Below are 16,032 nucleotides of genomic sequence, written 5' to 3' on the forward strand. Positions count from 1 at the left end.
TTGCTGACCATCATCACTACGGCCAACTCTGAAGTACTACCCTTGGGAAACTCTGCAATGACACCAGCAACCCATCCACCCTCAGCGCCCACAGCACAGTAGTTAACAGTGCCAGCCACACACACTGAGGCTGGCGGGTTCGAACCTGCCACCCTCAGTATATGGGGCTAATGCCCTACTCACTGAGTCACAGGCACCACCAAATTTTTAAAAATAGAAATCATACAACATCTGCTCTCAGACCAGAATGAAATTAAACTAGAAATCGGTAATAGAAAAATAGCTTCAAAATCCCAAAATAGTTGGAAATTAACACACTTCTAAATAACACATGGGGCAAAGAAAAGAAATCTCTAGAGAAAATAAAAAATTTTAACTAAATGAAAATTTTAAAATTTATCAAATTGTGTGAGATGCAGAGACAATAAAGCGTGGGAGCAACTTTACAGCATTAAATGCATACATACATGGTTAACCCTTGAACAACAAGGGTTGTAGCACCAACCCCTACCCCATGCAGTCAAAATCCACATATAACTTTTGAATCCCCCAAAACTCAACTAATATAAAAGCCCACTGTTGGGCATGGCACCGGTGGCTCAGTGAGTAGGGCGCCGGCCCCATATACCGAGAGTGGCGGGTTCAAACCCAGGCCCAGCCAAACTGTAAGGAAAAAAAAAAAAAATAGCCGGGCATTGTGGCAGGTGCCTGTAGTCCCAGCTACTGGGAGGCTGAAGCAAGAGAATCGCCTAAGCCCAAGAGCTGGAGGTTGCTCTGTCTCTAAAAAAAAAAAAAGCCCACTGTTGACCAGAAGATTCACCAATAACAGTCCATCAACACATACTTTGCATGTTTCACATATATAAAACTTATAGTTATATGTTTACTGTATATACTATAAGTTTCATGAAGAATCATCTGTCTGAAATTGCTAAACTACTAAACGTCAACCTTTTCTTATCATATCATGACTACTCTCTGCTTCTTGAAGGAGTCCAAATATCCCTACTAACTCTGCATATGGGTCCTAGGGTGCTATATACAAAGTTTAAAGTATTGCACTAAACACAATGAAAAATACACAAGAATCATAGGATCACCTTTTATTGTAATGACCAATTTACTGTAGAAACAAAGTGTGCACATAGAGATGATTAGCATCACACAGCTTTTTTTTTTTAAGAGACAGTTTCACTTTGTTGCCCTCAGTAGAGTGCCATAGCATTACAGCTCACAGCAACCTTCAGCTATTCTCTTGCCTCAGCCTCCCGAGTAGCTGGGACTACAGGCAGCCACCACAACGCCCAGTTATGTTTTTGTTGCAGTTTTGGCCGGGGTTCAAACACACCATCATTGGTATATGGGGCCAGCACCCTACTCACTGAGCCACAGGTGCCGCCCCATCACATGGCATTTTAAGCAGATACTCCCAACTTTTTTTTTGAGACAGAGTCTCACTATGTCACCCTCAGTATAATGCCGTGGCATCACAGTTCACAACAACCTTAAACTCTTGGGCTTAAGAGATTCTCTTGCCTCAGCCTCCCAACTAGCTGGGATTACAGGCGCCCACCACAATGCCTGCCTATTTTTTTGTTATTGTTGTTCAGCAGGCCCTGACTAGGTTGGAACCCACCAGCCCCAGTGCACGCAGCCAGCTCCCTAAACACTAAGCAATGGGCAATGAGCCAGATATTCCCAACTTTTCAGCTCACCACAACAGCAACAAGACACAAGAGGTAGCTACAAATTTATTGCCGTGGTATAGTTTGTACTTCAGTTAATGTTATGCAATTATTATTCAATACTGTATCTTTACCTTTCTTTACATTTCTCTTGAATGTGAATGGCACCATGCAAGGTCTGTATATACATCAGTTTTGGTAGCATCTAATTCTCTAGAATACATTTCTGTATATTTTATAACAACAATAAAACAGACCAGTATCTACCTATATTTTATGCACTCATGACATACTTAATTGTTGCTTAATTTTTTTCAATTTTTCTAGGCTTCAGTTTTTCCAAACCGTTGCCCAGTCTCCCTAAAATTGTCCAATACAGTTACTGGGGAAAAAACCACATAAATGGACCTGCATGGTTCAGATGTGTGTCATTCAAAGGTCATGCCTGTAATCCTAGCACTCTGGGAGGCTGAGGTGGGTGGATTGCTTGAGCTAAGGCTTGGAGACAAGCCTGAGCAAAATGGAGACACCATCTCTACTAAAAACAGAAAAACTGGGGGAAGAGAATCGCTTGAGCCCAATAGTTTGCAGTTGCTGTAAGCTCTGATGCCATGGTACTCTACCCAGAGTGACAGCTTGAGACTCAAGTCTCAAAAAAAAAAAAAAGTCAACTGTATTTGAAAAGAACAAAGATCTAAAAGTAGTAAACTACGTTTCCCCTTTAGGAAATAAAAAAAGAGCAATTTAAAACCCAATGTAAGCAAAAGAAGAAAAAATTTTAAAGTGAGAACAAAAATCAGTAAAACCGAAAACAGGAAATAAAAAAGGAAGAAAATACTGATCTCTTTAAGGAGATCAATAAGATCAGTAAATCTATCATTTTTTTTAAGGGAGAAAACGCAAATCACTATAATACTTGTATACGCTATGTCAACATCAGAAATGGAAAAGAGATAACACTACAGATCTCATGAACATTAAAAGGATAATCAAGGAATAAGAATAACAACTCCATACCCACAAATTTGATAACCTTGATGAAACAGGATAATACCTTGAAAGACACAATCTGCCCAAAACATACAAGAGGGAAAAACAGGTCAGGCATGGTGGTTCACACCTGTAATCCCAGTATTTTGGGATTGTTTAAGGCCAGTTCAAGACTACCATGGGCAACGTGGAAGATCCCATATCTACCCAAAAAGAGAGAGGGAGAGAGAAAAGGAAAAAATAGGCAAGCATTGTGGCATGTGCCTGTAGTCCAAGCTACTCAGGAGGCTGAGGCAGAAGGATGGCTTGAAGCCAGGAGCTTGAGGTTGCTGTGAGCTATAATGATACCACTGTGCTCTAGCTTGAGTAACAGAGTAAAACCCTGTATCCAAAAGTGAGAGAGAGCACCTGAATAGGCCTATACCTACTAAACAGGTTCAATCAGTAACTGATAACCTCTCAAAATAAAACAGACCAACAGTTTGATTCATTGGTGAATTCTACCAAACATTTAAGGAACAAATTATACCAAACCTCTAGAATATCTTTCGGAAAGTAGATGCATAAAGAATAGACACCTCACCAGTAAAGATATGCAGATAGAAGATAACCACATGTAAAAGATGTTCCACATTATATGCCATCAGGGAAACGTAAAACACCAAATGCTACCAAATATATAGGATGACAGGGCACTTCCATTCCTTATCAGTGAGAATGCAAAATGGTACAGTCACACTGGCAGATAATTTAGTGGCCCCTTACAAAATTAAACATACTCTTACCATAGAACCCAGCAATCATGTTGGTTAGTATTTGCCCAAATAGACTAAAAATTTATGTCCACACAAAAGTCTACATATGATTTTCTTTCTTTTAAAAAATTTTCCCTTTTGGCTTGGCGCCTGTAGCTCAGCAGTTAGGACACAGGTGGGCCGGCCAAACAACAAAGACAGCTACAACCAAAAAATAGTCAGGCGTTGTGGCGGGCACCTATAGTCCCAGCTAGCTACCTGGGAGGCTGAGGCAACAGAATCACTTAAGCCCAAGAGTTTGAGGTTGCTGTGAGCTGTGAAGCTATAGCACTTTACCAAGGGTGACATAGTGAGACTATGTCTCAGAGAAAAAAAAAAAATTCCCTTTTGTAAAGGTAGGCACGCAGATGTTCATAGCAGCTTTATTCATAAATACCAACACTTGGAAGCAATCAAGACATCCTTCCAGATAAATGTGTACATAAATTGTGATACATCTAGGCCATGGAATATTATTTATCATTAAGAAGAAATGCTATATCAAAAGATTTTTAAAATGGATGAAATATAAATATACATTAAGTGATAGAAGCCAGTCTGAAAAGGTTATACTGCATGATCCCAACTACCTGACATTCTAGGTAAGGCAAAACTACCTTAGTAAAAAAATAAAGGTTGACTCAGCACCTGTAGCTCCAGGGTTAGGGCACTGGCCACATACACCGGGGAGGGTAGGTTCAAACCTGGCCCAGGCCTGCTAAACAACGATGACAACAGCTGCCAGGTGGGCAGGACCTCGGGCTCAAGGAGTGGGGCGCTGGCCCCATATACTGGAGGTGGTGGGTTCAAACCCAACCCTAGCCAAAAACTGCAACAACAAATATAAATAAATAAATAAATATTCAGAGGCTTATATAAGGTGAATAAATAATTCTTAAAAAAAATTTTTTTAAAAAGGTAGCCAGGCATTGTGGCAGATACCTATAGTCCCAGCTACTTGGGAGGCTGAGGCAAGAGAATCGCTTAAGCCCAAGAGTTTCAGGTTGCTGTGAACTATGATGCCACAGCACTCTGCCCAAGGCAACATAATAAGACTCTGTCTCGGAAAAAAAGAAAAAGAATGATGGTTAACCAGGATTAAGGTGGAGGGAGGGATGAACAGGTGGAGCACAGAGAATTTTTGGGGGTAGTGAAAGGCAGTGAAACTATTCTGTATGATACTCTAATGGCAAAAACGTGTCATTATACATTTGCCTAAGCCCACAGAATGTACACCAAGAAAGAATTCTCATGTAGGAAACTATGGACTTTGGATGATAATGGTATATTAATGTAGGTACAATAATTTTAACAAATGGACCACTCTAGTATTGCATGTTGATGATGAAGAAGTGCCACGCATGTATGAAGGGTAGGGGATATATGGGAAATTTCTATACTTTCCCTGCAATTTTGGTGTGAACTTAAATGTTCTAAAATAATATCCTAAAGTAACAATAAAATGAGTATAAATACAGAAACCAATAATACAGTCATCTATCATCATCAAACATTACTGTATGTAACTGTATGTGTTGTACTTTCAAACGACTGGCAGTACATTAGCTTTGTTCTACCAGCATCACCACAAACTCACAAGTATTAATAATATGCTGTGCCGCACTATGCTACCAAGCTGTAATAGCTATAATGATACTAGGCAATAGGAATTTTTCAACTCCATAATAATCTTATAGGACTACCATCATATATGCAGGCTTTGTTGATGGGAACACCATTATGCCTAAACTAGTTTGACTAACGTGGACTTACATAACTTATTCTCAACAGAAACAGTAAGAAATGCATCCCTGGAGCCTAGATTTTTTTTGTCTCTAGTACTTGTCTCCATGAAAGAAAAAACTGTATGTCCTTAGAGAGTAGCTGTTTTCATATCCTGGGTAGGGAGAATTAAAAATTAGTCTGTAAAGTATTATTGCCAAGGAGCAATGAGCTCTGGAAAGTTTTGATATGATACTAAAAACGACTTACAAGTCAGCTGACAAGGGCCTCCCCTGAGCCAAACTATGATAATTTGAACACTATGAAGAAATTTTTAATTATAACTGAATTATAATTAACTAATTCTATTTAATTAAAGCAAGTTTGCAAAGCCCTGATTATATGATTCTCAAAAAAATCGAGTTTCTCTTCTCTTCAAGTAAGGAGCATTTCATTCTAGTTCATTTTATTCATATAAAAAAAATACACACACACTGGCAATAGACAGCCTCCCCCTCAAAAAAAAAAAAAAAGACAGGTTTTCTTACTATAAAATAATAACAATCTGGTCCATGGAACTTACTACTTTCCAAACAGTTTATTGATTCCCACTGGCTCATCACAGGAGGACACTCATCTTAATTCTCATACATTACTAAAAATCATGAAATAAGTGTGTGAAGGAACAGGATTTACAAGAGTAAGAGAAACCTCCAATAAACTCTAGGGTCTTAACACATACATAAGTTAAAACCTTACAGTGAACTCAAGTTTGATTTTTAGCTTGACAGGAAATTTAAGGAATTCTTTGCTTGGTTTATTTACAGGTTGGTAGTTTTAACAGTTACTCTCTGTCCTGTCTTTCACTGTTCTCCTGGCCCTATGTTTACTATGTTCACTACAACAACTAGACAATGGCCCTTCCAAGGATGAAGACAGAGCCAAGACTAATATACCTAGCTTTATTTAACTTCAATATAAAAAGCCTGGGTAAAAAAAAATCATCTTTCTACTCCTATTAAAACACTTCTCTAGCTGGATGCAGTGGCTCACACCTGTAATCCTAGCACTCTGGGAGGCCAAGGCAAGGGATTGCCTGAGCTCAGGAGTTCAAGAGCAGCCTGAGCAAGAGCAAGACCCCATCTCTAAAAATAGCCGGGAGTTGTGACAGGCGCCTGTAGTCCCAGCTATTCAGGAGGCTGAGGCAAGAGAAACGCTTAAGCCCAAGAGATTGAGGTTGCTGTGAGCTGTGATGCCACAGCACTCTACCAAGGGCAACAAAGTGAGACTCTGTCTTTAAACAAAAACACACACACACTTCTCTAAACTTATTTGTCTTGACCACTCATAGATGATAGCATGAGAAAACAACCCATTTGTAGGGCTTATTATTCTTCAGGTAAGAAAAAAATTAAATCCCAGAAACTCAGTTTTGTGGTGATGTTCCAAGAACAGTAGGTAATTAAAAAAATACAAATGGGAAAAAATAAGAATATAACCGTGCTTCAATTAGTGAACTGAATGCCTCCTATGTGCCTAGAAGTATTCTGGGCACTGGGGATATAAACGAGTGAACGAACAAATCCTCTGACATCATGAACCTTACATTCGAGTAGGGAAGATACATAATAAAAAACATGGAATATCACGTCCCATTTATTCAATAGCAGGATAAGAGGAAAGAAAGCAACAAGTGCTGCTTTTTAGGCAAATTTGTCAGGAAAGGCGCCTCTCAGAAGATGGCAACTGAGAAGAGACTTGTCTGAGGTAAGAGAATAAGCTGTATGAATATCTGGGAGAAAATTGTTCCAAGCAAAAAAGACAGAAAGTACAAATGCCTGAGAAAGGGGTAAGTGAGCAAGGGGGGAAAGGAAGATGTCATTAGGCAGATAGCCACAGTCTGACCAGTAGAGACTGAAGATCACACAGACTTTGGATTTTATTCAAAGAATAACTAATTCTCGGGCAGCGCCTGTGGCTCAGTGAGTAGGGCGCCGGCCCCATATGCTGAGGGTGGCGGGTTCAAACCCAGCCCCGGCCAAACTGCAACAAAAAATAGCCAGGCGTTGCGGCGGGCGCCTGTAGTCCCAGCTACTTGGGAGGCTGAGGCAAGAGAATCACTTAAGCCCAGGAGTTGCTGTGAGCCGTGTGTCGCCACGGCACTCTACCCGAGGGCGGTACAGTGAGACTCTGTCTCTACAAAAAAAAAAAAAGAATAACTAATTCTCTGTATCAGTGGTTCTTAACTTCCTAATGCCGCAATATAATGTTACAAAGGGGTCGCTACCCACAGGTTGAGAACCGCTGCTCTGTATGGTGGAAGCAGGGAAGTAAACGGCTCTTATTTTGAGTTTGGAAGAATTATGGAAATTACGTGGAGACTGAGACTATAAGAGAACGAAAGGAAAAGCAGTGTGACCAGTTAAGAAGCTATTGGAATAGGCCAGAGGAGAAACAGTGGTAGCAAGTTCTAGGATGGCAGAAGAGGAGGCAAAAGTAGCTAAATTCAGAATAAACTGTTAAGGGAAAGCCCAAAGGTCTCTCCAGTGGGAGGGATGCTAAGAAAGTGAAATGAATAAAGATCCACGTTTTTAGCCTAAAAAATATATGGCAGCACTTACTCAGGTGGAAACACTAGAAGAAAAGGTTTCAGGTTAACAAGAACAATAACAGAGAGGACAGACTAAGTTTGAGGTCCAAACAGACATGTTAAGAAGCAAGCTGAAGATATAGGTTATGTTCGAAGGAAGAAAAGAATGGGTAATAATTTTTAGTGTCACCAGAATACAGATAATATGCTACTAATAACAGTGTAAAGATAGATAATAAACCACTGAGTAAGTTCCTCTAATGTCTGAGAAGATAAGCAGAGGAGAATGAAGAGAGAACAATGCAGTAAATTTAAAGGGGAAAAATGTCTCTCCCAACACAGAACAATTTCTACTGAATCAGAGCTTAAGGAAAAAAAGATCGAAGAACTCAATTTTTTCACATTGCCATTTAAGTATTTAAACAGATGGACATTTTAGAGTTCAGTATAAAGGCAGCCACTAAAACGTCATACAGATGTTAACTGCAGTATACAGACAAGTGCAAAGTAATATGTACATTTTTTTAAATTCTTACTAGTTTTGATACCTGTTTCCACAATATTTTCTGTTTCTGTTGTCTCCAGCCCATCCATGCTGTCCTCATCTTCCACTGCCGTTTTTCCTCTACTCCGAGGCCTACAAAGAAATAAATATACATGCTTTTAATAATTTGGGAACATTTTTCAGCATTTTACCATATCAAATAGTAAATATCAGACTTTACTGTCATTTTCTCCCTTAAATCCACCCCTTCCTTAAACGTGGACATACCCTAAATGTGAGGATAAACCCAGGTTACATTTGTGTCCTCATACCGCATTCTTAAGTCATTCTTGGGTTTGTCCCTCTTTTAATTGACCTTTTCATGACTCCCTGTCGACAGTAGTGGCTTTTAACCAACTAGTGGGTTCTTTTCAAGGTTCACACACCACGGTTTTACCTCTACAATTAATGAAGTTGATGAATGATGTGCAAACATACGTATTTTTAAAAAGGCTCACACAAGCAATAGTGATACAAATGGGCTCAAAAAGAAAAAAAGAATTCTGGGTGGTGCCTGTGGCTCAAAAGGAGTAGGGCGCCGGCCCCATATGCTGGAGGTGGCAGGTTCAAACCCAGCCCTGGCCAAAAACTGCAAAAAAAAAAAAAATCTAAAAATAAAACATGATTTAATCATGTCTACTACACAAGTATGATGGATTTAATTTACAAGTACTTTAGAAAAGTAAAACAAAGACAAAAGTCATGGTAAGGTGAGATATTTTGAATCAGACGAATGCTTTTAAATTTTTTGACATATCCTAAATCAGAGACAGAAATGAGTCAAAAAAAATCTACAAAAACACATAAGAGAAAAAAAGATATAAATTAAAACCTTAGAAGTTATTATAAATGATCAAAGTCTAAATGGTTTATAATGGAATTATTACAAGCTGTCAAAAAGTCAAGTACTAGACAGAAGAAAAAATCTAAAGAAACAGATAAATGAAAATCCTAACCAATAGTATCAAAAAATATGAATGGTATTTAAAAAACTAAGTAATATACTTGTAAATATAATCAGAATGTAAGGATGATTCAATATCAGAAATCTAGGGGCAGCGCCTATGGCTGCAGGAGTAGGGCGCCTGAGGTGGCAGGTTCAAACCCAGCCCTGGCCAAAAACTGCAAAAAAAAAAAAAAAAAAAAAATTCTGGGTGGTACCTGTGGCTCAATGGGTAGGACACGGCCCCATATATGGAAGGCGGCAGGTTTGAACCCAGCCCCGGTCAACTAAAACAGCAATGAGAATTACAACAAAAAATAGCTAGGTATTGTGGCGAGTGCCTGTAGTCCAAGCTACTTGGGAGGCTGAGGCAAGAGAATTGCTTAAGCCAAGAGTTGGAGGTTGCTGTGAGCTGTGACACCACAGCACTCTACCGAGGGCAACAAAGTGAGACTCTGTCTCCAAAATACATATATATATATAAAAGAAATCTGTTGATGTAAATAACTAAACAACCAACCAAACTAGTATTTCCAAAGGGACAGGAGATACAACTAAATCAAGAGATTATAAGACCTGAAAGATGGAAATGGATGACTGGGGCTCAAGCATCAAAAGGTTTGTAGAAAAAAGAAGAAACTACCTTTAATTTATTAAATCAAGCATTAAGCTTAAATATAATCAAGGGGAAAGAAGGGATGAGAAAATTTGGTCAATCCAATAGAGGGCAGAAAAGGTGAGAAGATGCAAGGTAAACGAAAATAACAAAAAGATGATAATAAATACAAATATTTTATAATGTGGAGAAAGGTAGATATATACATATAAAATATTAATTTTCACAGTAATTATAAATAGCTTAAACTCTTGTCAATATTTAATGACAGAAAAATTATTTTACTCAGATAACTAAATAGAATTTCACATTCTATAAAGCAAACATTTACAGAATAACAAAGAAAAATTGTTAACTGACCATCATGGGAAATTTTAACATCCCATCCTTGGAAACTGATGGATGAAACATTATAGTATGAAGCATTTTTTTTTTTTTGGAGACGGAACCTCGAGTTGTCGCCCTCGGTAGAGTGCCGTGGTGTCACAGCTCACAGCAACCTCCAACTCCTGGGTGTAAGCAATTCTCTCGCCTCAGCCTCCCAAGTAGCTGGGACTATACAGGCGCCCACCACAACGCCTGTTTTGGGGTTTTGTTTTTTTTTTTTTGGTTGTAGTTGTCAATTGTAGTTCAGCAGACGCAGGCTGGATTTGAACCCGCCAGCTCTGGTATATGTGGCTGGCACCTTAGCTGCTTGAGCTACAGGCACCGAGCCAGTTTGAAGCATTTGAAGCAAGTATTTGGAGAACACATTTAACAAGCATCACGAGATTATCAACTCTCCCTTCAAACACAGGGGATGAGGTAGTAAATAAAAGAAAATTCCAGCCTTTACAGTACCACGTTACAGTGAAAAGAAACAACAGTGAACAAGTACAATACACATAATGTCAGGAAAATAAAGCAAAGAATAAGGTACTAGCTATCATTTCAAATAAAAGATCTGTAAAATAAACATTTTAAAAATAAATTTTGTATGGGTGGCTCCTGTGGTTCAAGGAGTAGGGCGCCAGCCCCATATACCAGAGGTGGCGGGTTCAAACCCAGCCCTGGCCAAAAAAAACTGCAAAAAATAAATAAATCAATAAATAAATTTTGTACATAAGGGGCCTAAGGGGCCACTCAGCCACTTCAGCAGAGATCTGAAAGAGGAAACAAGCACCAGCTATCTGAGAGAAAAGGACTGCAGGAGAATAGCAGATGCAAAATTCTTGAGATGAGAGATTAAGTGAAGCGGATTAAATAGCAAAAAGGCAAAATGGAGAGAGGAGTTTAAGGGGGGGGGGGGATGCTTATAGTATCACTTCATTTAGAAACATTAGACCAGTATAAAACTTAGGGACACCAGAGACTGGGACTTCTGAAGTAATCCCAGCATGACTACTACCAAGAGATTACAGAGGAAGAATTAACTTCTAATCTTTCCTTTATGAGTCTTCATAATTACAAATATCTATTGTTAAAGAAACTAAAAAATATTATTGAGTTAGTTGTTATCACTCAGTCGTCCAGACCAATATCCGGCTATATGTTGAGTCTCTCTACTATCCTAGCCATCACTGTCTACAGTACTATTTTTGACACAATTGGCTTTTCAAACTAGATAAAATCTATAATTTCTATCAACATATCAGTTGTCTGAATTATGCTACTTAATTCTCAAAAGAATTATTTTAATGTTTTCTTTATTTTTTTCTCTTATTTTCCTTGGTTTGGGCAGGAATAAGATGTGCCTTTTTTTTTTGGTTTTTGGCCAGGGCTGGGTTTGAACTGGCCACCTCTGGCATATGGGACCGGCGCCCTACTCCTTGAGCCACAGGTGCTGCCCAAGATGTGCCTTTTATATTCATCAACCCATCAGTTCATTTCAGTTCAGTTTTCATTGCTTCCCTTCATTACAAAGAAGTTTGAAGTAAAATTACACTAGTAACTTCATTTGAAAAGATTTTCTACCAAATTCCGTATTAACTCAGAAGTTGAAACTAATTTGAGTTCTTAAAATGACAAAGGAGACTTCTACTTAAAGCCACAGAGGAGGAGGAGGATTCAAACCTATCATCCAGGCACAAAGAACTAGAACCAAATACAAGAAACACCACTATCGGGCGGGGCCTGTGGCTCAGGGAGTAGGGTGCCGGTCCCATATGCCGGAGGTGGCAGGTTCAAACCCAGCCCCGGCCAAAAACCACAAAAAAAAAAAAAAAAAAGAAAAGAAACACCACTATCATAATTAGACAACAAGGAGGGCAGGACTGTAATCCTTGAAACAAAAATAAACAAAAAGATGAGCCCTACTACCGTACAGGGTTTCTGCTGGAGATAATTTTCAAACTATAGCAGAGAAAAGGAACCCAGAAATTAGCAATGGGACTGAAATGTCAAGAGAGAAATTGTGTGTTAGGGAAGGTCAAGGAGGCTAAAAAGTGTGAAATAGCGCACCCAAGGGTAGGGAGGCCTGCAGAAATCTGCATAGGAGTGCCCTTGAGTTTAAATACAATCTGCATACATGGGTAACTACAACAATTTTTAAGACAGACTGTGTTATGATCCATCATTTTACTTCCAAGAAAAACTGTCATTTCTGATTCATCCCTGCAAGTTTCAACTTGCTCAGTTTATCAGTGTTGCTGGGAGGGCTTCATTTGTTTTCATCCGTGTGGATTTTACATTTACATTTTTGTGTATCTCAAACCTTTCTTAATAACCAACATATAAGTGGTGTAAAATGCCGGAAGACTAAAAAGCAATTTCAGAGGAAGAACAATTATAATTATACAAGACTTATAATACAAACAAGTTCCAGAGCTCACAGAAAGCCAAGACTCAACTGCATCCTCTCTAGCCAGAGTAACAAGACCTCGCTGACTACATAATACATTCAGTAGAAAAGGAACTGTGACACGCCTTTAGGGCTAAAAGAACCCAAGAACAAACACTATTCTAAACCATCACTAAAAGAACTGGTAAGTAAGTTTCAACAGAATCACAAAGATTCACAACTAACTTAATAGCTGAGCAGAAAAAGTCAACACTCCATAAAATATTACAACATGGGGCCAGGCGTGGTGGCTCAAAGCTGTAATCCTAGCACTGTGGAAGGACAAGGCAAATGAATTGCCTGAGCTCCTAAGTTCAAGACCAGCCTGAACAAGAGCAAGACCACTGTCTCTAAAAACAGCTTGGCGCCTGTGACTCAAGCAGCTAAGGCACCAGGCACATACAACTGAGCTGGGGAGTTCGAATCCAGCCCGGGTCTGCCAAACAACAATGATGGCTACAACCAAAAAATAGCTGGGCATTGTGGCAGGCGCCTGTAGTCCCAGCTACTTGGGAGGCAGAGGCAGGAAAATCACTTGAGCCCAGGAATTGGAGGTTGCTGTGAGCTGTGATGCCACAGCACTCTAACCCAGGGCGACAGCTTGAGGCTCTGTCTCCCAAAAAAAAAAAAAAAAAAAAAAAAAACCAGCTGGGCATTGGGTGGGGTGTCCATAGACCCAGCTATTCTGGAGGCTGAGGCAAAAGAATCTCTTGAGCCCAAGAGTTTGAGATTGCTGTGAGCTATGACACCACAGCACTCTACCAAGCGCAACAAAGTGAGACTCTGTCTCCACATAAAAAAAAAAAAAAAAAAGATTACAACAATTTATAACTAGCATGGGCAACATAAGTGAAACATCATCTCTACAAAAAATTAAAAAATCATTTGGCCCTCCTGGCATGTGCCTGTAGTTCTGCTTAGGAGGCTGAGGCAGGAGGATCACCAGGGCCCAGGAGTTCAAGGCTACAGTAAGCTATGACTGTGCCACTGCATTCCAGCCTAGAAAACAGAGCAAAACATAGTCTTTAAAAAAAAACAAAAATGATTACAACAAAATCCAACTGTCAAAAACATCTAAAGTTGCAATGTATGCCATCCAATGAAAATTTATAAGATATAGAAAGAAAAGGAAAATGTGGGCCATAACCAGGAGAAAAATCAGGGACTAAAATCAGAAAGAAAAAAAAAAAAAAAGAAAGACAAGAAAAGGTGATCATGAACATTAAACCAGCCTCATATGCTCAAGAATGTAAAGGAAAACATGAATATGAGAGAAATGGAAGACACCAAAATTAAACAAAAGAGAACTCATAAAGGTGACATCAAAAGACAACATTAAGAGTCAGGGGCAATGGTCTGTGCCTGTAGCTCAGCTACTTGGGAGGCTGACACAGGTCAATCATTTGAACCCAGGACTAGCCTGGACAAAATGGCACGATTCTTTTAAAAAAAAAAAAAAAAAAGGTTTCAAATAAAAATTTCAGATTGAAAGAGTAACATCTGATTACAAATAACAAAAGAAAAACATCATTAACCTTAAAGACATAATTGAAAAATCTATCCAAAATAAAGGACAGAGTGAAAAATAAAAATGGCCAACAGGCTCAGCACCCGTAGCACAGTAGTTACAGTGCCAGGCAGGTTAGAGCCCAGCCTGGGCCAGCTAAACAATGACAACTGCAACAACAATAAAAAATAATGACCGGGCCTTATGGAGAGCGCCTATAGTCTCAGCTACCTGGGAGGATTAGGCAAGAGAATCGCTTGACCCCTAGAGTTTGAGGTTGCTGTGGGTTGTGACGCCATGGCACTCTGAGAGTAACACAGTGAGACTATGTCTCAAAAAAAAAAAAAAGCCAACAGTACCCCTATGGAACAATAGCAACCTCAACATGTGTGAGGTTCGAGTTAGAGGAACAAGAACAGCAAACAATATTTACAAAATTCAGTAAATTAAGAGCTATAAATTTTGCAAGCTAGATGATGATTATGAACCCACAGATCCAAGAAGCACAACATAAATCCCAAACACAAACATAAATCAATAGGTATTTTATAGTCAAACTGCTGAAAAGAGTAATAAAGAGAAAAATATTAAAAGCAACCAAAGAAAACATTACCTACAGAGGAACAGAAGTCAGAATGACAGCAGGCCATTTCAATCTACATAAGCTAGACGACAGTGGAAAAACTTATTTAAACACTCGGGAACATTTTCTAAAATCCTACAGACCATGCAACAAACACTATCTTCAGAAACAACAGTGAACTAAAAACTTGTTTAGTTAAAAAAGTTAAAACAACAATGAACTCCAGGCACCCGCCACAATGCCCTGGCTATTTTTTGTTGCAGTTGTCACTGTTGTTTAGCAGGCCCAGGCAAGGCTCGAACACAAAACCACTGTGCTACGGGCACCGAGCCTGAACTAAAAACTTTTTCAAACAAATGATAAATGAATTCTTCACTAACAAACCTTCATTACAAGTGAAGGAAATTTCTCAAACAAAAGAAGGTGATACCCAACAAAAACCTGTGCGAACAATTGAAAAAAGTGATGGAAACAAAATTTATGTGCATAAATATATAAGGCTTTTTACTCACTTTTACATTTCATCACAAGATAAAAACAGTGTTCACAATCCATGTAAAATTAACATGTATAACAATAATAGTTCAAAACACAAAACAGAAAAAAATGAAAATAAAATGTACTTCATTAAAATTGCACATAAATGGCAGAATACAAATGCCTGCATACAGTAACTAAGAAAATGCCATGAAGGCTACGTTGAACAGTTTGATGAGAATATTTCTGATTGTATATGAAACCCGCACATTGTACCCCTTGATTGCACTAATGTACACAGCTATGATTTAACAATAAAAATTAATTAAAAAAAATAAATAAATAAAATTGCACATAAATGGGCGGCGCGTGTAGCTCAGTGGGTAGGGCACCAGCCCAATATACCAAGGGTGGCAGGTTCAAACCCAGCCCTGGCCAGCTAAAACAACAGTGACAATTGCAACAAAAATAGCTGGACATTGTGGCAGGTGCCCGTAGTCCCCGCTACTCGGGAGGCTGAGGCAAGAGAATCGCTTAAGCCCAAGAGTTGGAGGCTGCTGTGAGCTGTAACGCCACAACACTCTACCAAGGGTGACAAAATGAGACTCTATCTCCAAAAAAAAAAAAAAAAAAAAAAAAAAAAACAAAATTGCACACAAACTTTATGGACACCCTGTATTACAGTTGAAGTATAAACAAATAAAAGGTTAACTAAAAGTGTACTCTGACATAGTTAAAAAGATATCAGGAGGACATCCATCCT

General features: G+C 38.9%; 1 protein-coding gene across 11 annotated transcripts in view; it reads right to left on the reverse strand.

Annotated features, from left to right (window-relative positions):
- KMT2C (lysine methyltransferase 2C) overlaps positions 1 to 16,032 on the reverse strand; it is a 298,652-nt gene that overhangs the window by 217,895 nt on the left and 64,725 nt on the right. For all 11 annotated transcript variants that reach the window (XM_053608446.1, XM_053608454.1, XM_053608455.1 and 8 more), the window contains one exon: positions 8,330 to 8,418. In XM_053608446.1, coding sequence (XP_053464421.1) covers positions 8,330 to 8,418 — 89 coding nt within the window. The remainder of the gene's footprint in view (positions 1 to 8,329; positions 8,419 to 16,032) is intronic.

This window comes from Nycticebus coucang, chromosome 11 (assembly GCF_027406575.1).
Source record: "Nycticebus coucang isolate mNycCou1 chromosome 11, mNycCou1.pri, whole genome shotgun sequence".
Lineage (NCBI taxonomy): Eukaryota > Metazoa > Chordata > Mammalia > Primates > Lorisidae > Nycticebus > Nycticebus coucang.